Source organism: Nyctereutes procyonoides, unplaced genomic scaffold, assembly GCF_905146905.1.
Source record: "Nyctereutes procyonoides isolate TBG_1078 unplaced genomic scaffold, NYPRO_anot_genome, whole genome shotgun sequence".
NCBI classification, from domain to species: Eukaryota; Metazoa; Chordata; class Mammalia; order Carnivora; family Canidae; genus Nyctereutes; species Nyctereutes procyonoides.
The window spans coordinates 55,811,177-55,836,383 of record NW_026575043.1 but is presented as its reverse complement, the minus strand read 5'-3'; the positions used below and the strand labels follow the sequence as shown (position 1 = coordinate 55,836,383).

Below are 25,207 nucleotides of genomic sequence, written 5' to 3'. Positions count from 1 at the left end.
CCCGCGGTTGGGACGCTAGAGGAGCTTGGTTGCCTTGGTGATAACGGCTAACGGCCCTCTCCCCGCATCCGTGCGCCGCGGACTTCCGTCCTTGGTTCGCGTACTAATGTTTCACCGACCTGGCGACACTCGACATTTGCAAATCTGTCAGAGGGCCGGCAATCCTGAGGTGGAAGGCGCCTCCTGTTTTAGGGGGCGTGCCTGTTTCCCTCCCGTGGGAGAGGACTCATCCCTTCCACCTAACGTGCAAGCGCGCAATCCTCTAGAGGGTTCCTGCCCCTCCCCTCTCTAGTTCCAGCGTCTGGTCTCTGCCCTCCCCGCTCTCCCGAAGCCGTTCGGGCAGTGCCCGGAGCGCCTCGGCGGGGGCTAGAATACGGCGTCCGCCTGTGCGCCCCCAACACCGCCCGGCCTGACGCACGCGTGCTGACGGGGGAGGGGAGAGGGGCAGGCTGCTTCCGCGCACCGCTCGAGGTCCGGGCGCCGGGGCGGACATGCCCGGCCGGGGTCCGGTGTCCGACTGGGCGGGATGCAGCTCTTCCGCGGACCCAACCGCAGTGGCCGGGACCGAGGGTGGCGGCGGCGGGTGAGGCTGAGGGGCCCTGAGGGGTTAGGGAGGACGCCGACCGGCCCAGGTCGTGGTCCCCGGCGGAGGAGGGGGTGGGAGCCGGCTGCTCCCGCGGCCTGATCCCCCGGTGCACTGAACCGAGAGGAAGGGGGAAGCTCTGTTGTGGCCGGGGTGGCGGCACACAGGGAAGCCGCCTCGCTGTCTAAGGGAAGGGCCTGTGAGGTAAGGCTGAGTGTTGGTGCAATGACTAAACGCCGGGACTGCGACAGTTGCCTGCGTGCGTTTTTCTGCCCCGAGGGGGCGCTGCGAAACCTGCTGGAAAATGCCGTCTGGCCACAGGATCTCTACAGAAAGAGGGGGTTGGGGGGCACGGCAGAGACAGGTTCGAACGAGGCTTTCCAAGCCAATAAACCAGTTCTGTGTGTGTCACGTTAGCCACTTTTATGTCCGGGGGATTCATAATGCCGATGAGACAGGTAATTATGAATATTAGGGGTACGTTGATCTTGATGTTTTCTTCCCACTGAAGTTTTTCTTCATAAATCCATTTTATTTTGAGAAGGCTCTTTTAGTATAGTTCCTGGATGCTGAAGACAATTAGTCTTCAGTACCTTCTCATCCCTTCCGTCAGTTATTACCTAAAAGAGCCTCAGGGTGTACCTTTCCAAAAGCACACAGTCATGGCTCCTGCTGCACCCATGACCCTTTATGTATTTATATATATATATACACACACACTCATACATATGGAATGTGTATATACATAAATGTATACATATGTACATCATGTATATGAAATATATATAGGGAATGAAACATATGTATATAGTGAAGACTTCTTAAAAATGATTTATTTGTTTTAGAGAGAGTGGGTGCGTGCAGAGGGGAGGGGCAAAGGGAGAGGGAGAATCCTCAAGCAGACTCCCCAAGTCTGAGTGTGGAGCCCCAAGCAGGACCACCGAGATCAGGACCTGAGCCCAAATCAAGGATCACCCACTAATCAACTGAGCCACCCAGGCACCCATCAAAGACTTAAAAGACTCTTGTCTTTGCTGTTCATTACAGTGCTTGACAAAGTGCTGGATCCTAGTATCGATGGACACTTGGACATTGAATAAATTTAAGGAAGCAGGAAGCAAGGGTGTTTTGTCTTAATTTGAGAAAAGAAAAAAAAGAACTTGTCAAAAATGAAAACATTCCAGACCAATTTATCAGTTCCAGTACACCTTAGTTACATACAGTAAAGAACAAGATAGTCTTTTCCCTATCTAAGTTACTTTATTAAAAATAAAGTGAGCAAGAAAATACCACAGATAACACAGAAGCGCAAACTACTTTATTGAGCTCAATGTAGGAATTAGATTAAGAGGCTATAAAAGTAAAACCAAACCTGGCTTAAGGTAAATCCCTTCTCATATGGTAAAAACCTCAGATAACTCACTTTGAAAAAGCCTGGAGCCATTAGGCTATAACCAGGATTACAGGAGAAAATTTGCAAAATACTCCATCTGATGGAAACATGAAAAGTAAAAAGCATAGGCAATACTGTCTTTTTTCATTTAAAATACTCTCGTTAATTCTTATAATGCTGTCCATTATTGCATATTATTTAAGTCCTTTTTTTTTTTCTCAACAGATCACCTGGACAGTCTTATTATCACAATTCCAAAGGTATTGGTAAGTAGAGAATATAAAGCAGGTAACACCCACAAATAATATGGTTCGGAGATGCTAATTTTGCTGTAACTACAAACACAGTGGAGTTATAAAAACAGACTTTATTAGCATCCTGGTGAACTTAAGTCTTTAAGATTTTTTTTTTAAAGATTTGATTTATTCATTCAAGAGAGACACACACAGAGAGAGGCAGAGACAGAGGCAGAGAGAGAAGCAGGCTCCATGCAGGGAGCCCGATGTGGGACTCGATCCTGGGACTCCAGGATCATGCCCTGGGCCCAAGGCAGACGTCCAACCACTGAGCCACCCAGGTGTCCCAGTCTTTAAGATTTTTCAAAGAACGATTCAGCAGGTTCTTTTTCTCTTGTTGAGATATTTTACATCAAGCATTTTTATTTTATTTTTTTATTATTTATTTTAAAAAAAATTTTTTACATCAAGCATTTTTTAAAAAGTACTTCAAAATAGCAATGAATCTGAAAATAACTTTGTTTATAACTGATGTTTGAAAAGCAGAGTACGGCCTGGGGTTTATACACAAATTGAAGGGAAAGATTCTAACTTGCACAACTTCAAAGAGCATAAAATATTTCTCAGTGCTGCTCTTTTTCCTCTCATTTTAAATAAAGGATAAAGCTGCTGAAATTAAGTAAGGAAGACAAACCCCCAGAAACTTCTAAGTTTTTTGGGGGCAGGGAGCTATTTCAATTCAGTGATATATAAACTTGGATTCACTTAACTTTTCCTTGGAAAATTTGTAGTCCTTACAGTTACCTGAGAAAAACATACAGACACGTATCTATATGTATGTACATACATAAAAATGCATATATACATACAAATAAAGTGGTGGTTTTAAAATGGAATTGCTGGATCATATGGCAATTACTCTAATTTTTTGAAGAATAACCACACTGTTTCCATAGCAGCTCACCATTTTACATTCTCATCAGCAATGCACAAGATCCCAATTTCCCCATATGCTAGCTAAACACTTGTTTTCATTTTTTTAAATGATAGTTATCCTTAGAAGTATGAAATGGTACTTCATTGTTATTTTTATTTCCCTAATGAGTAGTGATAATGAGCATCTTTTCATATGCTTCTTGGAGATTTGTGTATCTTCCTTGGAGACATGCAAAGTCTATTCAAATCCTTTGCCCGTTTTTTAATTGAGTGTTTCTCTTTAATTAATATTTTCATTTTTAAAAAAGGTTTATTTGATGGGGGCGGGGGAGGAGCAGAGGAAGAAAGAATCTCAAGCTGACTCACCACTGAGTGTGGAGCCCAACACAAGGTCGTGGGATCCAGCTCATGACCCTAAGATCATGACCTGACCCAAAATCAAAAGCTGCTTAACTGACTAAGCCACCCAGGTGCCCCTAACTATTACTTTTAAATGTTATCATTTTCTGTAAAGAAATACTATCCAGCTTTTGAAAAGTTAAATTTTAGTCCAGGCAATATAGAATATGCGTCCCAGAAATATTGATTAGCAGGGATGCAAAATGTATATTTTTAGATAATTACCCCACATTTATGACTTGAAAAAGAATTTTAAAAATATATATACTTTTATTATAGATTCCAAATTATATTTCAAGGGTCATAATAACATAATTTCCAGATGATTTTCCATTTGTTGGCAAACTAGTTAGTCCTTCAGTAAGGCAAATATAACACTTATCTGCATCAATTCTCCAATTTGTCAAAATCTTTTTTTTTCAATTTGTCAAAATCTTGAAGAAATAAAGTTTAATATGTAAAATTGTGGCCTAGGGATCCCTGGGTGGCGCAGCGGTTTGGCGCCTGCCTTTGGCCCAGGGCGCGATCCTGGAGACCCGGGATCGAATCCCACGTCGGGCTCCCGGTGCATGGAGCCTGCTTCTCCCTCTGCCTGTGTCTCTGCCTCTCTCTCTCTCTCTCTCTCTCTGTGACTATCATAAATAAATGAAAATTTAAAAAAAAAATAAAATAAAATAAAATTGTGGCCTTTGTTGTCAGTACTGAAACAAAATTGTGCTTATTTAATTCGACTTACTAAATACAAACTTTTAACTTAAAAATCTGTATTGCCAGCTTTATTTGTACTAGCCTAAAACTGGAAACAACCCAGATGTGCATCAACAGGTGAATGGATGATCAAATTGTGCGTCCATGTACATATGTACATAGATATATACGCACTGGAATATAATCCAATAAAAAGGAATGAGTTATTGTTATATATCACACCTTGATGGATTTGAGTATAAATAGGTTGAGTGAAAGAAGCCAGATACACACAAAATATATACTGTATGTTTCCACTTATATTAAACTCCAGAAAATGCAAACTAATCTATAGTGATACTAACTGTGGTGATAGAAAGCACACTACTGGTTGGAGGGAGAGAGGGAGTGGGTAGGAAGAAGGTAAGTGTTATAAAGAATTATTTCCTGGTTAAATTTCGCCAGATACTGTTTTTCCCCAAACTGCTACTGAAGGTTATGCCTTAAATCAAGTTACTGGTCTCAATATGTCTGAAACTGAAAACTAGTTTCATTCTTCTAGATATGTCTCAACTTTTATTTAAAGACTATTCTTTTAATCTACCCACATCAGTATTAAAAACATTGAAATAACTGAAATTGTGTAAAAATAAGCTTTAGAATTCTGTAAAGCCCCTCCTTTTAACACTGCCTCATTAAAAGTATAAGATTTGTGTTATCCTATTATTCTGTCTTGAATTTAATACTATGCTAAAGTCAAATGAATGATAAAATATTGTCTTTACAGTGCAAGTTCTGCATGTATATTCTTGTTTAATATGGCTTGACCTACAGTAAGCAAACAAAAACAAGTTACTGTCAACAGTATGGATCTCAGCTGAGTTCAAAATAATGTAGTCTATATGTAATGATATATATATGGTAAATGTTTATAAATATTTAAGAGTTTTGTATGCTCTAAAACCAAATGGCATATCACACAGTGTCTTCAAATTTAATAGAATGACTCATACTACTGCTCCAGGATAATCACAGACATGTAAATAATATAGATATTAATAACTTGTTGAGCTGATGTTTGCTCATGAAATTCACATAATAATGTTCTTGCCTACAGATGGAATCAAAGATGAACACAAAGTGAACACACACATAGCCAGGCTGCAAGAATTGTGGAAAACTCCTCAAATTCAAGCAATTCACATCCCTAAATCCATGACAGATGCGTCCTTTCTAAAGGTATGCTAAATACCAATACTTTGAATACCAAAGTCTTTGTATTCTGAGCTGAACTTTTTATTGAAGATAAGCTACTTAGAGGGTAAGGCATTTCAGAAGACAAGGTACATTCAGCATATGGTCTAGGAGTCTATAAATATCTGCTGATTAAACTCATGAAATGAATACAAGGATTTTATCATTATATATTCCTTATCATAAGTTTTTTTAGGGCTTTATCATACTTGAGATCTAATGTACCTTTACTCGGGAAGCTATGGAAAGTCACATTCTAGAGATGGAAACCCAAGCTCATAGATTCCACTGAAAGACTGCACAATTAGAAGCAAGCAAAAAAAGAAAGTGGTAATTGGCATTTCACAACTCTTGAACCTCTATTACCCATTAAAGGTCCTAACTGCCAGAAGTATCCTTGTGAGAGCAGTGCAAATGAAGGTTACAAAAGATCTGTGCACATTGGTCAATTTTTCTGACCAACATTTTGAATTTTCTCTGAACTTATTACCTATTCAGTTCAGTAAATCCTATGTGTGTATACACACATTCATAGATAGTGGGTTTTGCATTTCAAATGATGTTACCTTCTAAAATTAGCAAGTGAAAATCTTAGTTAAAATTTTTACCAAAGACCAATAGACTATCCCTCAGTCTGTTCAACCAGACAGTTATTCTTCTGGTGCTAGAAAAGACTGTTTCTTTAGTTTAAGACTAAGTAAAGTATTGAATTGCTTTAGATACCACAAGATACCTCAAAAATTGTCTTTAGGAGGCAAGATGCCTACACTCCTTGAGAGGCACACGGGAACTCAGACTCACTGACAGAATAGCATATCCTTACTTTCCCTATTCTTCTAGGGCAGTGGTTCTCACACCTCACTGGGTATCTGAACCACTTGAATGGAAATGGCAGGCGGAGTTACTTGTGCTGGTTTTTTTTTTTTTTAATTTTATTTATTTATGATAGTCACACAGAGAGAGAGAGAGAGGCAGAGACATAGGCAGAGGGAGAAGCAGGCTCCATGCAGGGAGCCCGATGTGGGACTCGATCCTGGGACTCTAGAACCATGCCCTGGGCCAAAGGCAGGCGCTAAACCGCTGCGCCACCCAGGGATCCCACTTGTGCTGTTTAAATGGCCATTTCTTTCTCTTTTTGGTCAGATTAGCATAATTGAATTGAAATAAGCAAAATGTATAGATGTACAGTTTTCCTGAACATTCATCCTTTCAGATAAGGAATATTGCCAACTTCTTGTTCTCCAGTGCCTATAAGCCTTATTTGTCTTTTAGCATCCAGACCTCACAACAGGCCAGAAGCATTACCTGTGCAGCATTGCTAAGATCTACAATGCCAACTATCTGCGGATGTTAATGAAGAGGCAGTACATGTATGTGATCCAGCACAGCTCACAAAAGCCAGGCAGGTGCATCTTTGTAGTTCTCACTAGTTCTCACAAGAAACAAGAGGGTCTTCTAACAGAGGTTTTCTGTACGACAGGTATCCTCACTCATCACCGGAGCCGCCTCAGTTCTCGCTACTCACAGAAGCAGCATTACCCCTGTACCACATGGCGACACCAACTGGAGAGAGTGGACTCGGGGCCTTCTAACACTGCAGTGGCACGTGCACCTGAAATGATCCTACAGCATTCCCTTTGGCGACCAGTGAGAAACAGAGAAGGGTCTGTTTCTTATTGTTTAAAGGAGGAAAATAGACCCCAATTTTATTTGAAGGACAGCTAAGTGAGATTACAAGTCACTTCCTGATATGTTCATTTTGTTAAATTCAGAATGGACTAGACCAAAAGCCACCAAAGGATTGTATGGTGTCTTTACTGATCTGACTGGACTGGGTTATGCCACTCCTTTTAGGATGTATTTTGTAGAACTGTAAAAATTTCTTAATCAGCTAGTGATAGGCAAGACTGCCCTTTTCAGTAATTCCCACTTAAATTCAAAATAATACACTTCCAAAAGGAGCATATGGTTGCTTCTACACAGGGGAATACTATTAACAAAAAGGAATTAAGAAAAAAAGAAGCCTGATTATTCAACCTGCACTATAACACCTTTGTGTTTCAGGGTTAGGTTAGTAAGTCATGGGAGAGTGAAAGGGTCTTTTTGGTGATACTGAGCTTAATAAAAAGAATTTATATGGTCCTCCACATGCATTAGACAGCTGTTGATTTTGCTGGTTCCAATCAAGATGCTCCTCTTTCTTACAGTTTAAAAACTGGATATGTATCTAAAACAAGATGTAAATCACTGAAGATTTTTAGAAAACCAAGCAGACTGTTCATGCAATCAGGTAAATGTGGAATTTTTAAAGTATGCATTTTGAAAGATCTGCTTAAAAAAACCCAATATAGTTTCATTTCTATTACAGAAGACTTTAAAAAACTTAATGTGATTTGCTTTTAATTCTCCAAATAAAATGACTATGAAATATAGTTTCTGCTTTCACTTAAAAGAACATACTGCTCAGGGGAATAAGATTCAAGGCACTTGTAAAACAAAGGCATTTATAATATCAAAGTCAAAGACTTAACAGAGTGAATTTGTTAGAATCCAGAGCCACAAACATGACTTTTTCAAGCCATAGCACTTTCATGATAGTGCCTTTTTTGGATAGACAACATATTTTGTATGGTGGCATAGTTTATGAAGGTCTCTATCACCTGTATAATTTTAATATTCAACACACCAGTGGAGACAAGCCAACCAAGTGAGATTATCAAAATTTTGTGGAGCAACTCAAACAAATCCAGTTGGTAAGGATCAGCAAAAGGTTCCTACCACAAGTGCAGAATACCACATGAAAAAGGCAAAAGGGGGAGACAGAAAGCTCAGAAGTATTCCTCAGAATTGATAAAGTGGACAGGATTAAGTGGAAGTTAAACAATTACCTGGGAAAGTTGTTCCTACAGTAAGTAGGAAAGTAGGTAGGAAGTAAGGAATTTAGGCCTTCTGAACTCCTATCCCACTGCTGTGTGACAGTCCAAGAAATGAGAGAAATGGCAGGAGAAAAAGTAAGTCTGGGTCCAAAAATAATAGTTGGAGGAACCCCAGGTAGGGGGAAAGTCCCTGTGGTCCCTGAGAGGAGAAAGATGAGTAGGAACTTAATGCTCAGTGAGAGCATGCTGAAGCTGTAACTTTTCAGTAACCAAAAGATTTTGACAAGTGAAGACAAAATAGGACTTAGTAACAGAATTTGCTATACAATAACTTGGCTTGAATACAATACTTACTGGGTATCCTATTTTAAAAAAGAGATTTGGGGGAAGGTGGGGAAGCAGTTAAGTTTTGAAAATTGCAGGCCATTTGTTTTTGTGAAAGGCTTATTACTAAGGAAGGTCAATTTGTAGTTTGTTCTTATATACAAATCTCAATTTTCAGGACGAAATACAGCTTTATTTCCAAAACAGACATTATAAGCTCTTATTTTTCTTTCAGTTTCTACAAATGATTCTGAATCATACATGAATGAAGAAAAAAAGGAAGAAGATTTACTAAATAAATGTATGCAGTCGATGTCAATTGAAGAACAAGGAGAACATCTGATGTGAACCTGACAGTCTTGTGAATTGATGAGGTGCCAAAGGGGGGAAGGGGTTGTGAATTGTGTCCTCTCTTTTTAGGATAGTATTGTTATTCACCATGAAGTCATTAAGTAATTTTAGTTTGTTCAGAAACGTTTGCAACAGTGTAATTGGTTTGATGTAGTTCTATGTACTAACAATATTTGTGTAATAAAAGTTATGTGTAATATATGCTTGTATTTCTAGCTAGGCACAATTAAAAATTTTCTTGTCACTTAAAATGGAATTATTTTTCTTTAAATCTGTCAAATTGTGTAATTCTTTTTCTGCTTACAGTAAGTCCTAAAACAAAAACATGAGAATCCCCTGAAGTATTTTCTTTTTTTCTTTTTAAAGATTTTATTTGGGGATCCCTGGGTGGCGCAGCGGTTTGGCGCCTGCCTTTGGCCCAGGGCGCGATCCTGAAGACTCGGGATCGAATCCCACGTCGGGCTCCCGGTGCATGGAGCCTGCTTCTCCCTCTGCCTGTGTCTCTGCCTCTCTCTCTCTCTCTCTCTGTGTGTGACTATCATAAATAAATAAAAATTTAAAAAAAATTTAAAGATTTTATTTATTTATTCATGAGAGACACAGAGAGAGAGAGAAAGAGGCAGAGACAGGCAGAGGGAGAAGCAGGCTCCATGCAGGGAGCCCGATGCGGGACTCGATCCGGGGTCCCCAGGATCACACCCTGGGCTGAAGGCAGCGCTAACCCGCTGAGCCACCCAGGCGTCCCCCCACCTCAAGTATTTTCTTGATTGGGCTAAGGAAAGCTCTGAAATAGCCTGATACAGAATAACATTTGATAGAGACTTGCAAAAAAGGTGCTTAATATTTACTGCTTGAATACAACTTAAAAATGGAAATATCAGTTTGCCTTATTTTATGAAAATTGTCAAAACACTTGGATTCTCAAACTAGAATAAGTTGGGAGTAATTGTAGTGAGATTCTTTACATTATACATTCACTCCAGTGTGGGTCCTTTCTAAACGTTGGTTTAAGAAAAAAAAAAAAAAAAATATATATATATATATATATATATACACAAACACACACACACACACACACAGTTAAAACTTTAAATATAGGAATAGGACAATTTAAAGCAAAAGTTTGAGGAATTATTGCTAATATGTCAATGTATTAAATTCTTTAGAAAATCAAATGTTCTGAGCCCAACATTATGAGTCAGAACACTGTAAGAACTGAGAAAGCCCCAAAAGGTCATCCCATCTACCTCATCACTTTAATGCTTAGGTGCAGTTTCATATGGCTTCTCATTTTTATGATTTTTAAAAATTAAAACAGTTTATCAAAAAAGTATAAATGAAAGTTAACTGTTTATTACTGAAGAGAAAAATGTATACAAGTCTAAATTCTTTTTCCTCATGCACTACTTTCATAGTAAAGTTCCAAATACCAACTTTGAAGATATTTACAAGGATAAATTTTTCTGAACATTATGACCACTTACTGTGTGATGACATTTTTTCATAGAAATCATATATGGAAATGGAATATATTCTTATAGTTTACAAGAAGCTTAGAACATTGTATTAACAGAAGATGATATTTTACTGCAAAATATTATAAAAGTGATACAATTTTGTGGTACATAAATGTTTAATTACTTGATTTGAACATGGGAATGAAAAAAAAACAGCAAGACAGGCCAGGCTTTTAAGATTTTTTGTATTCAATTCGTTCTACTTTCACATCATCTCCAATTAGTTGATACACATAAGTGACAACTGTAGAAGCCTGGATGTCCATCAGCACAAATGAAGGAATAATGTTTCTGGAAGAGAATATAAATAATGTCAGTGTTTTGTACTAAAAAGCACCAGCACAAAAAATTTCAATTTACAACAATTTGGATTTGAAGAGAATTCTACTTGTTACATATTGAAAAGAGTAAACACCAAAAGAAGATTGCTCAAAAGGCTATAATTAATTGAAATAGTTGCACTTCTCCTTTATGAAATGTCACGCATGCAATTATTAGCTTTAATAAATCCCCAAATTACTACTCACGTTTCCAAGGCATTATATGCTCCAGTGGCAGAACCTGGGTTAATGTAGAATTTATTTTCATGCTCAAATGCTTCAAATTTGTGTGTGTGTCCCGAGATAAGAATGTCCACATCGAACTGCCTCTGCAACAGGGCTAAGCTGGCCATGTCTCCCCATGGAATAACTTGATGCCCATGGATCAAACCAATTTTGAACTGCCCAACAGTTACAACTTTCTGTTCTGGATAATTCAGATTCTAAAATAAGAAACAGATATTTAAAAAAAATTTTTTTTAGAGATACTGATGTTGAAAAACATTAATATTCAATCCCATATGAATATTTTGATATAGTGCTTCACAACCAACACATTTATTAAATACTTGATCTCTCCTCAATTTCTAAAGCTACAAATATGGTTAAAACAACTTACTTAAGGTAAACTGGAATTTATCATGTAATCCCTGCCTCGTGTTTGTTTCTTTTTTTTTTTTTTTTTCTCTTTTACGGAATATGGGTTCTCGGGGGCATGCTGTAGAAAATAATTCCCCAAAATTTGTGAGTTTCCTCTACCTAAGAATCCTAAGCATATGACCTATAAGGTGTGTTTAAATTATATCCCAGGCTTTAATCATTATGTGAATAGCTTCAAATAATAATGATAGTCAACATTTGTATGGTACTTAGTAGGAAGCAGGCACTCTTCTAAGGGCTTTATAAATATCAACCTATTTAAATATTTACAAACAATCCTAAGAGGTAGCTTCTATTATGACCACCATTTTATGGATGAGGAAACTGAAGCACAGAGAGGTTAAAATAACTTGCCCAAGGTCACACGTTAGTAAGTGGATGAGCCAAGACCCAAACCCTGGTAGTATGGCTGCCGGGTCTGTGAAGTTAGCAAATTATAAGCAAAAGCTTTAATTCTTGCTACTGAAATTGTCTTTAGCATAACACAAACAGAACCCCAAATATATTTTTAACAAAGCAAACCTATATTATAATTATTGACAAGAAGTCGGCCCCTTCCCTTCTCATCTCCTGTCTTTTGCCCCCAGGTGAAAGGTTATCTGAACTCTTTCTTAAAATCACTTAAAAAAAAAAAAAAGAGAGACATTATGTTCATTTGGGTTGGTATAAAGGAACCCCAGTAAAAGGCACCAATGAAGTTAAATGATTTATGGAAAAGCTTATATTCCCAAAAATATGAAGGAAATTTTGTAAGTACAAAATTTTTAAAATACAATGTTAGTATGAGTTGGGGTCTTAAAAATGATCTATTCCAATCATATTTATGTATGAGGAAACTGAGGCCAGAAAGAATATAATTTGCCTAAAATCTCGTTATTAACTAATGGGCAAAGCTGGAATCCCAGAACTTCTAACTTTTTTTCTTTAAAGTCAGGTTGAGTTATAATTCATATGCAGTAAAATTACTCTTTTTAGTGTACAATTTAAGGGGTTTTGACAAATGCATACAGTTATGTAAGCTCTGCCACAATCAAGACCCAGAACAGTTGGATCATATCCTCAAAAGTTCCTCATGCCCCTTTATAATTTAACCATGGAGTTAGGGAGCCACAGCAGGGTTTTCAGCATAGTGGTGATGTGATCTTCACCTAAAAAGGATCACACTGGTTGCTGCTTGGAGAACAAACTATGGAGGGAGGAAGGGTCGAATGAGGAAGCTGAGATACAGGAAAATGATATGGTAGCTTGGAACAGGGTAGTAGAGGTGGTGGTGAGAAGTTTTTAATAAAAATTTTATAAACTAAATAACAATACTACAAAAAATAGTGACAAAATCACTAAATATGTTTAATAATGTATTTAACATGTTTTCTGAGTACTGTAACACTGGTGCTTTTCAAAGAGTAAGGGACAATTATGTGTAGTAAATTTGTATTTGGGAAGTTAACAACAACATAAAGACCATGACAATTGAGAAACTCAGGTGTAAAGGATAAAGCTTCTATATGTAAGAACCAAGAAAAGAAAATATTTGCCAATGGAAAGAAAAATACATCACCTCATCGAAGTCTCCTCTCACAATATGAACATCACCGGCCAGAGTCTTGAGATAGTCATAACTCTCTTTGGTGCAAAGGTTTCCGGTACAGAGAATGTGCTGAATCTTTCCTGGCACCAGCAGTTTTTTGAATTTAGCCGGCAAACTGTTGCACCGGTGTGGGATGTGCAGATCTCCTAATACCAACACCAACTTTAAAGTGTCAAGGTGAGACAAGGTGTAATGTCAAACATGATGCCAAAACAAGATGTTTTCCTCTCTTAAATCCTCTTTTAAATTAAGCAAGGATTCCAGAACCCAAAAGAGCAGAAGTTATCCATACAGTTCTTATCATGACCATTTAAACAAAGACACATATGGTAACATACTCTTTTTCTAATACCTTATTTTAGTCATAAACAGTGTGCATACACAATACAGGTCATCATTCTATTTACCAAGAAAAAAATCGGGCTTTCTAAGCAATTCATTTAGAGACCTATAAATGATGCTGAATTTAAAAAATTGCAAAATGAAGAATATGGTGCTGGGTCTTATGGAATTTGGCATTTTTGAGTAATATGGTAATTCATTTTTCTGCAACCTAATGTAAAACATAATGCACTGATTCCAATGTTCCAAGGAACATTAATAAAGAGAACTGTTAAAAATGCAGTGATAAAGAAAAAAACTTAATTCTGTAATTTATGTTTACTAGACTGACAACTATTTTAAGGAAAAGTAGCCAAAATTTACAAAATTTGTTACTAAATACTATTAGCTATATAATATAAAGGTATAAAAAACAGCCTATGTCTCAAGGTGTTTTAATAGGACAACACGTGCTTTTGAATTATGATCTCTGTTCTCTCCTCCTTCCTTATTATAAATCCTGTCGTATTTTTATTGTGTAGATTAAATGGCCTGTGTACCCTCAGTTTGGTTTCCAAATAAGATAACATTTTTACAATCTTTCATGTGCATTAGCACAATTTAAAAAAAAAAGAGAGAGAGAGAGAGACATCAGCTAAATAAGTGATGAATTTAGCAGGAGGTGGTTTAGAGTTGCAATATAGTCTCAGATGACAAAAATTAATTTTGCACTTGAGTATAACAGAATAAAAAACCTCAATTCTGTAAAATTTTTAATTTTGCAATTTCAAGAACATATAAACATTACTCAATTCAATCTTTTTGTGGAATATTGTCAAAAGGTCATTTTAAATATGTGTCGTCCAAAGGACAATAATTAATTTCATGTTGATTCATATAAGCACCTTCATTCTGTAACAGGATGTTTTCCCACACAGACATCCCATTTATAAACATACATGCCCTTTAATTGCTTTTAAAGAAGGCATGGGGATGTCTGGGTGGCTCAGCAGTTGAGCGACTGCCCTTTGGCTCAGGGCGTAATCCAGGAGTCCTGGGTTGAGTCCCACAGGGGGCTCCCTGCGTTGAGCCTGCTTCTCCCCCTGCCTATGTCTCTGCCTCTCTCTCTGCGTCTCATGAATAAATAAATAAAATCTTTAAAAAACAAAACTTCTATTTAAAAAAAACAAAGAAGGCATGACTGTTCCTTAATATTATCCAAGAAAACATTAAATATCTAAAGTAGTATAAAAACAGAAAATAGTTTTGCCACCATAGACTTCATGTAAACTGAAATTAACCAAAACCAAAATATGTAAAACTAAAATTATTGCTAAAACAAACTTGATTCATCTTGCAACAAATATCAACATGATTACAAAGGAAAGGAACTGTTATCAGGACACAGAGTAACTGAAGTAACACAAGATTACAAAATTAGCACACTTTAAAGGAAATTGTTAAATAAGTTTCTTCTTTTTAAAGAGTAGTTTCAGCTGGTATTTGTTCAATGAACTGTTTCAATCCAGATCTTAGTGGATAAAACATCTTACTGTAAAACTAAAAGCCACTATGAAGTTTCCACCCTCATTGGTAATCAATGCAAAAGTACCTGGAGAGAGAACAATCTTCATCTTTAGAGGGGGATCCCTTCAGATATGGATTGAAGCACAGAGTTAATGTGGGAAGCTGGCATTTGAGAAAAAAGGTAAAAAATAAATTGCTATACTAAAAAAAAAACCAAAACCCTCAGGCTCATAGAGGGTATATGTCTATTGCAGGATAAAAATCTTTGGGACTGATAATGAATGAGCTGTTTGATCTCAATGTGCTAAAAAGAATATTAGTACAACAATGATACTTTATAATGATTGATGACCTAAATTCTATCATGTATTATGGATTATACCCAAGTATACCCAGAGTATTAGTAGTTTAAAAATATAACTATATGAATGACCAAACAAAAATTATTTCAAACTACTAAAGATTCTAAGACTCTTGTTTCATGTAGGTGACTAAGTTTGGGGAAATAGTGTCACATAACATATGTCATATTTTGAGGAATGTCCTTGCCCAAATTCCACACTTTTGACAATTCAGATTAGATAAAGTTTATAGTCTTTTGAGACAGCAAAAGATCCTGGAAATGGCAATCTTGTTAAATTCAAATAAAGAACCAACCCAATCAAAGCATAGGAATCTGGCTACTTCCTATTTGATTGACTGTAAAAGGGTGAAAATCCCAGTAATCAGCCAGCCACCCAACCACCGTTGTTAGTAGGAGCTAAGAGAAGAAACTTACTCTGTGCCCAGCCTTAGTGGAATGAAGAAGTTGATTGCAGACAGGTGAATGAAAAAAAAGGGTGAAACATGACCAATGTTACAAGAAAGCAATGAAAAGAAACAAACCAAAAACAGAGCAACAAAAAAACTCATACCAAATGAATATGCAAACAATTGTTAATGATTTCTGAGTGTTATGAAAGAAAATGTTAAAAACTGGCTTTGCTCAAAGCAATACCAAAAGAACCATTTGCTGTGTTTTTGAACATCTCTCTCTCTCTCTCTCTCACACACACACCCAGTAATAAAAAATTTGCCCTGTCAGTTTTTCTTCTAATCTTATTCTCTATATTAACTCCCATCTCTTTTAGTTTCCTGTTCTGTTAAGAATTTTATAAGACAATTTGGAAAATTCATCAGTAACAATGTAAACGAAAGCTAACATTTTGTGGATTCTTAAGGACTAATTATTCCTCAAGTACACTGATTTTAATTCTCTTATGCTCAAAATTCTACGAGCTGGAAAATTTATGCCGCAGCTAGACCATTATTTTGTATGGAAGGTCTAATACAGCACTCTGAATACATTATCAATTGATGAAGTCACCAACTAAAGATGATAAAAAAAAAAAACAAACACATTCCTCCAGCTGCAACTGGACCTTCTCCACACCTGAATTTGCTACCCGTAGACTCCGGATACTACTGAGTGTTGAACATTACCAGTCTAGTTTGCCAAATGAGAGGTTTTTAATCATAAAAGACTCAGCTAATGCTAAATTTTACCCAGTTCTATCTCAGGTGGCAATTATGTTCCAGTGTAACTACCCTAAAAAAGTGTTCATCTCTTACAAACTTTAGAAACATGAGTATGGAATCATATGTCATCTTCTCTCAGGAATAACTGTCTCAAAATTATTGTAAACCGGATCACATTCAACTGGAGTCCGTTGAGAAGCAAAAATAAAAAAACGAGATTAAAGTCTTTCCCATATACAAAGACACTAAAGAAGCATATACCATAAATCTTTGGCTGTCACATCTATAAGCCACTTCAAAGGCTACACTTGCCACAGAATCCTGATAATCTCAAAAATGTAACGGATGCCCATTATAGAAGTCCCTCATCAACATAAATAGCAAGACAATCAGAGCTCCTTTCGGACACGCTCTTAACTTTTTAGGAGGAGAAGGGCACCTTTGAAAATCTGATTACAGCTACAAGCCACCTCCAGTAGCAGCTCCTGAGTTTTTACACAGAACGGTCTTAGGGGCAGGAAAACCTACAGTAGGTCAAGTGGGTGGGGGGCTAGCCTTGAAGCTGGCTGGACAATCTGATGAACGACTGAGGTAAAACTCCCTAAAGTACTCCTTGGCGCCAAAACTGGCTCCTTACCTGGAAAAACGTACATATTCACAAAATTTTCCAATTTCAAAGAGCTCATAAACCGTTAAGGAAACAACAGTTCCAGCCATTCTAAGAGCCAAATCCAGTCCCCCGAGGACTCACTACCACATTTCAATGGCAGCTGCACTTTATCTCAGGGGCGAGGGGGGCAGTTTGTACCCCTTTTCTCCAGATGCAAACGAAAAAGGATAGGGGATTCTGCTCGTTACTTCCCGTTCTGCATCCAAGCAGCCCAGCTTTCAACACATGACGGTGGCAATCGGTACACCCCAACCAGCGGGAGGTGCCTTTTAAGGAAAAGGAGTAAGGAAACGTCTGGAAACCGAGGGGACCATGCCCCTTTCTCGCAGACGCCGGAGGCCCAGGCCCCAAGGTCCTTCCCGGCTCGGGCGTGCGGGTCTCGTGACAGGACGAGCCGCAGAGGGGGGCGGGCCCTTCCCCCCTCGGACGTCCCTTGGACCCTGGGCGGGGGTGCGAGGCCAGAGCCAGCCGCACCCAGAGGTAGCTGCTCGTATCCTCCCCTGCCCTCCCCCTGGGCCTTCTCCCCGCCACGGTCCCCGGGATGGCCCCCGCCGTCGCCCAGAGACTCCCAGCTGCTCCCAACGACGCAGCCCCGCGGCCGACAGCTAGGCCTCGGTCGCCGCATCTGCCATCCTCACCATCCTGTCACTGGGCTCCGCTCAGTCACCGCCACCGCCGCCACCGCCTTCTTCCTCGGGCTCCTGGGCGACCCGCCCACTTCGTTCTCAGCCAATGACAGGCGACGTCGGCAGGAGACGGCCTACGGGGGCCCGCAGAGGTCCTTCCCCGCCGTCACATATAGCCGCTCTGGGAAAGCGTGGAGTGAGGGCGGGAGGAGTTAGATCTCGAAAGTTCGAAAAGTGCGGGCGACATCCGGGCCCCTGGGGCTGTCGAGCTGAGGCGCGCCTTGGAGCCCTGCTTGTTAGGGCTTGCAGCCATGCTGAAGTGCGAGATGAGCGGCAGTCAGGTGAAAGGTGGAGCGACCTTTCTTGCCTTCCTATGTAGAAAAGGGAAGCAAAGAAGAAAGAAAAGAAAGAAAGCCTAAGATTTATGGAGGCCATTTCCCCTTTGCCCTTCATGCGCAAGTGCTGGCGACACCCACCCAAGCTCCTAGTAGCTTCTGAGGGAAGAGAGCCTGTCTGCTTTTATTTGTGCTTGGTATTTACTGTCTCCAGTGTCCGTGAAGTGAAATTGCACCATCAGAGCGGAGATTGGGAATGCGGGCCTCAAACTCTGAACGATTTAGGACTGCGTGAGGAGGAGTTGGGGGGGGGAGGGGATGATGCTTAGATAGTTGAAGTATTTAGGGCCAGGTTGATTTAATCAACCTGATTTTTATTCAAGATTCTTCCATTTTTCCACGTCTGACTTGGGACAAGCCACTGAATCGCTGCGGGGGCTCAGTTTCCTCATCTGAAAAAATGAGAATTAGTAACAGCATTTTTGTTGCAGGGCTTGTTGTAGGAACGAATCAGATGCGGAAAGAGCTCAATAGTAGATGGGAATGTATAAGTGGTACTCTATGTAAGTTACTCCAGAAAGTCTCTATTTAGGAAAACTGGTTTCCTGCAGATTGTAAGCTGATCCTAGAATGGCGTCTTGTGTGGTGGTTGCCTTGCCCCCCCTCCCCCACCCCGGGATGGGGCCATCCACAGAACGGTAGTGAGGAACAGGGAGGGGAAGCACGGGCTCCCGGCTGTTACAGGTTCTCCGAGTTCTAGAAGTTCTCTCACAGGGTGTAGTTCAGTTCTCAATAAGCAGTTATTTTTATGATTGTTTTTGCCTGCCCCCCTGGACTGTATGTAGTGCACTGTGAGGGCAGAAGCTGTTGCTCTTCAGTTCATTGCTCTACTCCCCTTGCATTGGGTTGTACTCGGAACATAGGCGGTGCTCAAAAACCATTCGCTGGGTGATTGAGAGGTCTGCCTGAGGCAGCTCCTGGAAGAAGTGCTGAATGAAAAAGTGTTGAATGTGAAGTGGAAAAAAAAAGAGGAGAAATGCCTCTTTTTTTTTTTTTTTCTCCCCATGATCATCCCGTCTCAGTTCCAGGCTGGCACCCCCAATTCGTACACCTCTGATCCTTAAGCATTGTAATCAGATTTTATGTCTGGAATATTTTCTCCTTTTTCTATTGTTCTGTGGATCGATATAGTCGGTCTTTCTTTTCTTTCTCTTTCCTTTTTCTCTCAGCACAAGTGGGGGAGGGAGAGAGAAAAAAGCAGAGTTAGTGCTGAGTGTGGACCCGACCACAGGGCTTGATCCCATGACCCTGAGATCATGACCTGAGTGGAAATCAAGAGTCAGATGTTTAACTGACTGAGCCACCCAGGCACCCTATGTGGCCATCCATTTTTATTGCAGCATAGTATCTTATATTTGTTTGCCACATTTTGTAGTTATTCGTAATTCCTGAGAATATTAACAGTGTCATACCAGTTTAGACAAATACATGACCCAGCCTAGCCTCTTTCTTATAGGAAATCTGAGTGTGTTTAGTGAGCAGATTGAGCGTCTTGGATGCTACCCTCAAATATCAGAGATGTATCTCGAATGCCTCTAACTTCTCTCTCATAACTTATTTTGACCTTGCCACCTATGAGGTTATTAAAGCCCTTCAGATGAACCTCTTCATGCTCTGTTTTCACACTTCTAGGGGAGGGGGGATGTCAGGTAATATATTTATTTTAACCAAGTCTGAAAATAAATTGGTATGGAAATTGGCTTGCCGCAGTAGCTCCATGCAAACCATCAGAAAGGAATAGTGTGTGTCTTATCATTTTGCAGTCTGTAAATTTATTGAGCTCTTAGTATGTGTCTATGTGTCTAGCATTTTGTCAGGAGTATTATTAACACAAGGTTGTTTTTTTTTTAATTTTTATTTATTTATGATAGTCACAGAGAGAGAGAGAGAGAGAGAGGCAGAGACACAGGCAGAGGGAGAAGCAGGCTCCATGCCCTGGGAGCCTGATGTGGGATTCCATCCCAGGTCTCCAGGATCGCGCCCTGGGCCAAAGGCAGGCGCCAAACTGCTGCGCCACCCAGGGATCCCTGTCAGGAGTATTATTATGTATTTATTTATTTAAAGATTTTTATTTATTCATGAGAGACACACACAGAGAGAGAGAGAGGCAGAGACACAGGCAGAGGGAGAAGCAGGCTCCATGCAGGGAGCCCAATGCTGGTCTAGATCCCAAAACTCCAGGATCACGCCCTGGGCCGAAGGCAGGCACTAAACCGCTGAGCCACCCAGGGGTCCCTTATTATGTATTTAAAGCAATTTTTAGCATTGGTCTATGAAACACTGTTCTTTATAAATTTAACATGAGTCCTCTGCTGAAGTAGCCTTATGATTTGTTTTTATTGTTTGAGGAAAGAATGTAAGCAGTGCCTTTCTTTTTCTCTGTAGTATTTGGGAAAGCAATCCAAGCTCTATCACGAATCAGTGACGAGCTGTGGCTAGATCCATCTGAAAAAGGTGTAAGTAAGAAAATTAACCAGTATACCATCTATTAAGGCAAAAGAGGATATTTAAAGATCCCAATCCAGATTGAATGTTAACTAGGAAACTCAGAAATTTTAATTATCCCTTTCACTGCTCATCTTTATATTACATGTCTGAATACATTGAGAGCATATTAAACTTAAAAATCAGGCAGAGAAACACGAGATTTAAACCAGAAATGGCAAACTGATGGTCAAGAAGCTAGATATGACTTGCCGAAGTGTTTTGTGGGACTATACTGTTTGTTATTTTTTTAAATGAAATAATTTTATAAACTTAAAGATTGGGGGAGTCCACATAAAGATCTGAGTTTTCTGCTTCTCTTAAAAACTTAGAAGATCTGACAGTTTGGGGCCAGCATTAGTATTCCTAATTGGAAGTAGTTGGCTGGCACTGACCAACGGTTTCTCCCTTTAGATGAGGCAAGAGATTGCCATTTTGCTGCCATCTTTCTACCTCTTTTAACATTATCTACCACTTTGTACATTAAAGCTAAAGGCATTTACAACTCTACAATTTCAACATGCAAGATTTTAGAGTTAATATCTACATGTATTCAATATAGATATGTATACTGTATATGTGCATGTAAATTCAATATACAATGTCTAATGTAACCCATTTAATATCTATAATAAATCATATGTATAATGTAGTCCATATAATGCAGTTACCATCTCATAACCTTATTTAAACACATTTAATTACAGTGTTAAACATAATAGAATTTTTGAATTAATCATTTAGTGAAAGTTGATTTTTTCCTTAACTTTTATTTTTCAGCTTGCTTTAAGATCTGTGAATTCTTGTCGGTCAGCATATGGATGTGTCCTCTTCTCTCCTGTGTTTTTTCAACATTATCAATGGTCAACCTCAGTGAAAGTAGATGATAATGATTCTACAATGTTGAATTTAAATTGCAAATTGGGAATGAAGGTAAGTATAAGTGGCCCTGGTTTTCTCTTGTAGAAATATTTGTTACAAAGGACCTGATATCTATTCTGCATTTAATACATGGTTTAATGGGTTACCTGGGTGGCTCAGCAGTTGAATGTCTGCCTTTGGCTCAGGGTGTGATCCTGGAGTCCTGGGATTGAGTCCCACATCAAGCTCCCTGCGTGGAGCCTGCTTTTCCCTCTGCCTGTGTCTGTGCCCCTCTCTCTCTCTCTCTCTCTCTCTCTCTCTCTCTCTCATGAATAAATAAATACAATCTTTAATAATAATAATAATAATAATACCTGGTTTAAAAGGCATTCAGGACATCCAAATGCTTATAGCAGCAATGTCCACAATAGCCAAACTATGGAAAGAGTCCAGATGTCCATTGACATATGAATGGGTAAAGAAGATGTGGTATGTGTGTGTGTATGTGTATAATATGTATATTTATATGTAGTGGAATACTACTTAGCCATCAAAAATGAAATCTTATCATTTGCAATGACGAGGTTGGAACTAGAAGATATGCTAAATGAAATAAGCCAGTCAGAGAAAGACAATGATATGGTTTCATATGTGGAATTTTTTAAAAAAAAAAAAAATTTACGAGAGACACACACACACAGAGAGAGAGAGAGGCAGAGACACAGGCAGAGGGAGAAACAGGCTCCATGCAGGAAACCCAGTGCGGAACTCGATCCAGGGACTCCAGGATCATGCCCTGGGCCGAAGGCAGGCGCCAAACCACTGAGCCACCCAGGGATCCCTCATATGTGGGATTTAAGAAACAAAACACAAGATCACAGAGGAAGGGATGGAAAAATAAAATAAGACAAAATCAGAGAGGGAGACAAACCATGAGACTCTTAACTATAGGAAACAAACTGACGGTTGCTGGAGAAGTGGGCAGAGGGACGGGGTAACTGGGTGATGGGCATTAAGGAGGGCACTTAATGTAATGAGCATTGGGTGTAATATGCAACTGATGAATCACTATGCCTCGGTAACTAATAATACACTGTATGTTAATTTAATTTTTAAAATGGGGGATCCCTGGGTGGCGCAGCGGTTTGGCGCCTGCCTTTGGCCCAGGGCGCGATCCTGGAGACCCGGGATCGAATCCCACGTCAGGCTCCAGGTGTATGGAGCCTGCTTCTCCCTCTGCCTGTGTCTCTGCCTCTCTCGCTCTCTCTGTATGACTATCGTAAATTAAAAAAAAAATTATAATTTTTAAAATGAATTGACTTGAATTTAAATTGAAAAAAGAGGGAAAAAGTGTTAAAAGAAGGGGAAAATACCTTCTTAATCCAGAAAAAAATATTGGTTATTTTATTTTTAAGGTTGAATTACACAGTCACATAGTTCAAAACTGGAATAAAAATTTAAAAATATATAAAAAGGTATGCAGGACAAATCTATTCACTTAGGAGCATACATTATCTTGTTAGTTCATTTAAACTCATCGAGCAACCATATTAAATGTGTGCTGTTCTATTATGTATTTGTGTTATAGTCAATTCTGCCCATCTTTAGATGTCCAAATTCTCTTGAAAGAACTGTAGAGAAGTGTAAAATATTCACCAGATCCGATGAGTGCAAAGTCGTCATTCAGTTCTTCTGCAGACATGGTAGGTGTAATTAAAACTAGTTTTATGTATTGTGTGTTTTTTATTAATAATTTTTATGTTTAGAATATTCAAATTGCATGTTAAGACTTCTCATTGCATTACTGCTTAGAATTTGTGTGGTTTTGTGGTAGGGACGTTGTAAGTACTTGAAAAGTATTCTCTTACTTATCTCTGTATAAGTATCATGAAATGATTGGTATTCATTTTTTTCCCAACTTGTCAGTTGGGAAAGCTTTGCCTACATACAAACCAATTTTTTTTTAAATGTCCAGTTGAATTCAAACAATAGGTGGTCTAAAATTAACTGGCTGCTTGATGATATTCTGTAAGAATGCCTTGGTAACAGTGTTCTTTGGTGAGAACAGAAAGGAATAATGCCAACCTGTATTGAAAGTCCTCTAGGAGGCAGATGGTATTGTGTCTGAGATTGAAAGAAGCATGATCACTGGCTCAAGGTCACAAAACTAGTAAGTTGCAGAGCCTGGCTTTGAGTTGAACCCCATAGTAGTAGGAGCCAAAACCTTTATACATTCTCTCTGTCACACCAAACTGTAAAACAGACAGTTTGCATGGTAGATATTTGAGTGTTGTATTCACAGGACATTTACATGCTGAAGTATGGATAGCACATTGTTTAAGAGCATGGACTTTGGAGGCCACAAGGTCTGGGGTGAAATCCTGCTCTGCCCTTTTCTTGCTGATACTTTGGGGAAATGATTTTACATCTGTGTGCCCCATTTTCCCCAAATATAACATGGAGGATCATGTTAGTCCCAGTGTTCTTGGGTTTTTGTGAAGATCCAGTGAGTTATAGGAAGTTACAGTTCTACATTACTTAAAAGAATGCCTCGCATATTGTCTAAGTGTTAGCTGTAGTTATAATTTTTATGATTGCTACTATTTTATTTGAAGTTAGCACGTAGAATTGAATGCTTTCAGAAAGCTCGTGCTTGTGATATTAGTCTAAATCTTTCTAGTGGAATGGTCTTCTGGAAGGTTGTCATAGTGTTACAATGATCTCATATCTCTTAGTTTGCCTGACATTTATCTTAATATTTTAAGTTCATATTCAAATTATATTCTTTAATTTTTTTCCCTGCAAAATATCAGTGATTTAAGGTGGTTTTCCCCCTTCTTTGAATTTTAGTTCACATAATAGCAGAATCACTTAAAGAGCATCGTTAAAAGCACAGCCTGCTTTGACATCACAGACTTGTGTGTGCATTCTTCTATACTTCTTATTAGCTTTGTGAAAGTACATAAGCTTTGTCAACACAAATTGAACAAACTTTTTAGAATCTCAGAAAGTAAGAAAGAGAATTTTATTCCAGCCCACGTTAGGACAGCTGCCCAGGAAAACACACTTTTCACAGGGAAGAAAGTGGCTCCAGAGAATGGACAGTTTTTATAGGGTTATATACATTTTTTACATCTTGTAAAAGCTAAAAGATTATAGATTAGCATGTAGGCGGGAAGCATGAGTTTCATCGTAAAGGAATTCAGGGAGCAGGAGCTTTGATTGATGCCTCAAGGACAAAATGGTTTTCCTTCAGGCTGCTCATTCACAAAGCAGATGTACAATGCATGCGTGGCAGGCCATAAATCAGGCTTTTGGTTTGAACAAAGTTTACCTATAGTTGTGCTAACTTAGAAATCTAAGGTGCCCCCCCCCCCCGTATATTAGGCTTTTACAGAGTTTTTCTGTCATCAGTTCTCTGAACTTCCTTTCTTTTTTTTTTTTTCTGTAAATGGGGATAATTTTACCTACCCTCATGTTCCCGGTTTTTTGTGAATGTGAAATGAGATCACAAGTGTGAAGCATAGAGCGTGGTATCTGACACAGAGGGAGTACTACATAGTCAATGATTGCTGTTATTACAATTTCCCTCATCCCTTATTTCCAGCTAGATTTTGAACAACCAACTTTTCAGTTTCTTAAGGCTCTCTCAAATGGTTTGATTTAGAGTAATGTCTATTA

At 38.9% G+C, this 25,207-nt stretch overlaps 3 protein-coding genes across 3 annotated transcripts in view; 2 read left to right on the top strand and 1 right to left on the bottom strand.

Annotated features, from left to right (window-relative positions):
- The first annotated feature begins 229 nt into the window (after positions 1-229).
- On the top strand, positions 230-9,539 carry FAM216A (family with sequence similarity 216 member A). Its single transcript, XM_055321854.1, has 7 exons — positions 230-583; positions 2,202-2,242; positions 5,352-5,473; positions 6,761-6,890; positions 6,969-7,152; positions 7,696-7,778; positions 8,924-9,539. Exons 1-7 carry the CDS (start codon positions 492-494, stop codon positions 9,034-9,036), a joined length of 765 nt encoding a protein of 254 aa, XP_055177829.1. The 5' UTR covers positions 230-491; the 3' UTR covers positions 9,037-9,539.
- Positions 9,540-10,370: 831 nt separating this feature from the next.
- VPS29 (VPS29 retromer complex component) lies at positions 10,371-17,891 on the bottom strand. Its single transcript, XM_055322874.1, has 4 exons — positions 17,799-17,891; positions 13,095-13,286; positions 11,084-11,319; positions 10,371-10,847 (listed from the first exon to the last, which is right to left on the bottom strand). The coding sequence occupies exons 1-4, from the start codon at positions 17,799-17,801 to the stop codon at positions 10,730-10,732; spliced, it is 549 nt and encodes a 182-aa protein (XP_055178849.1). The 5' UTR covers positions 17,802-17,891; the 3' UTR covers positions 10,371-10,729.
- Positions 17,892-18,033: 142 nt separating this feature from the next.
- The window catches only part of RAD9B (RAD9 checkpoint clamp component B), a 35,734-nt gene continuing 28,560 nt past the window's right edge, over positions 18,034-25,207 (top strand). Inside the window, exons 1-4 of the mRNA XM_055322872.1 lie at positions 18,034-18,134; positions 20,567-20,637; positions 21,446-21,598; positions 23,115-23,229. Of these exons, the coding sequence (XP_055178847.1) occupies positions 18,098-18,134; positions 20,567-20,637; positions 21,446-21,598; positions 23,115-23,229 (376 nt within the window). The 5' untranslated portion in view covers positions 18,034-18,097. The remainder of the gene's footprint in view (positions 18,135-20,566; positions 20,638-21,445; positions 21,599-23,114; positions 23,230-25,207) is intronic.

What these genes read in the sequence shown, in the direction of transcription:
- VPS29 (XM_055322874.1), bottom strand. An exon ending in TGAGAGGAGACTTCGATGAG is followed by an intron (nt 11,320 to 13,094) that starts GTGATGTATTTT and finishes TTCTTATTTTAG; the next exon opens with AATCTGAATTATCCAGAACA. An exon ending in GCATATAATGCCTTGGAAAC is followed by an intron (nt 10,848 to 11,083) that starts GTGAGTAGTAAT and finishes ATTCTCTTCCAG; the next exon opens with AAACATTATTCCTTCATTTG.
- FAM216A (XM_055321854.1), top strand. Translation starts at nt 492, where the DNA reads ATGCCCGGCCGGGGTCCGGTGTCCGACTGGGCGGGATGCAGCTCTTCC. An exon ending in ACCGAGGGTGGCGGCGGCGG is followed by an intron (nt 584 to 2,201) that starts GTGAGGCTGAGG and finishes TTTTCTCAACAG; the next exon opens with ATCACCTGGACAGTCTTATT. An exon ending in CCAGTGAGAAACAGAGAAGG is followed by an intron (nt 7,153 to 7,695) that starts GTCTGTTTCTTA and finishes TCTTTCTTACAG; the next exon opens with TTTAAAAACTGGATATGTAT.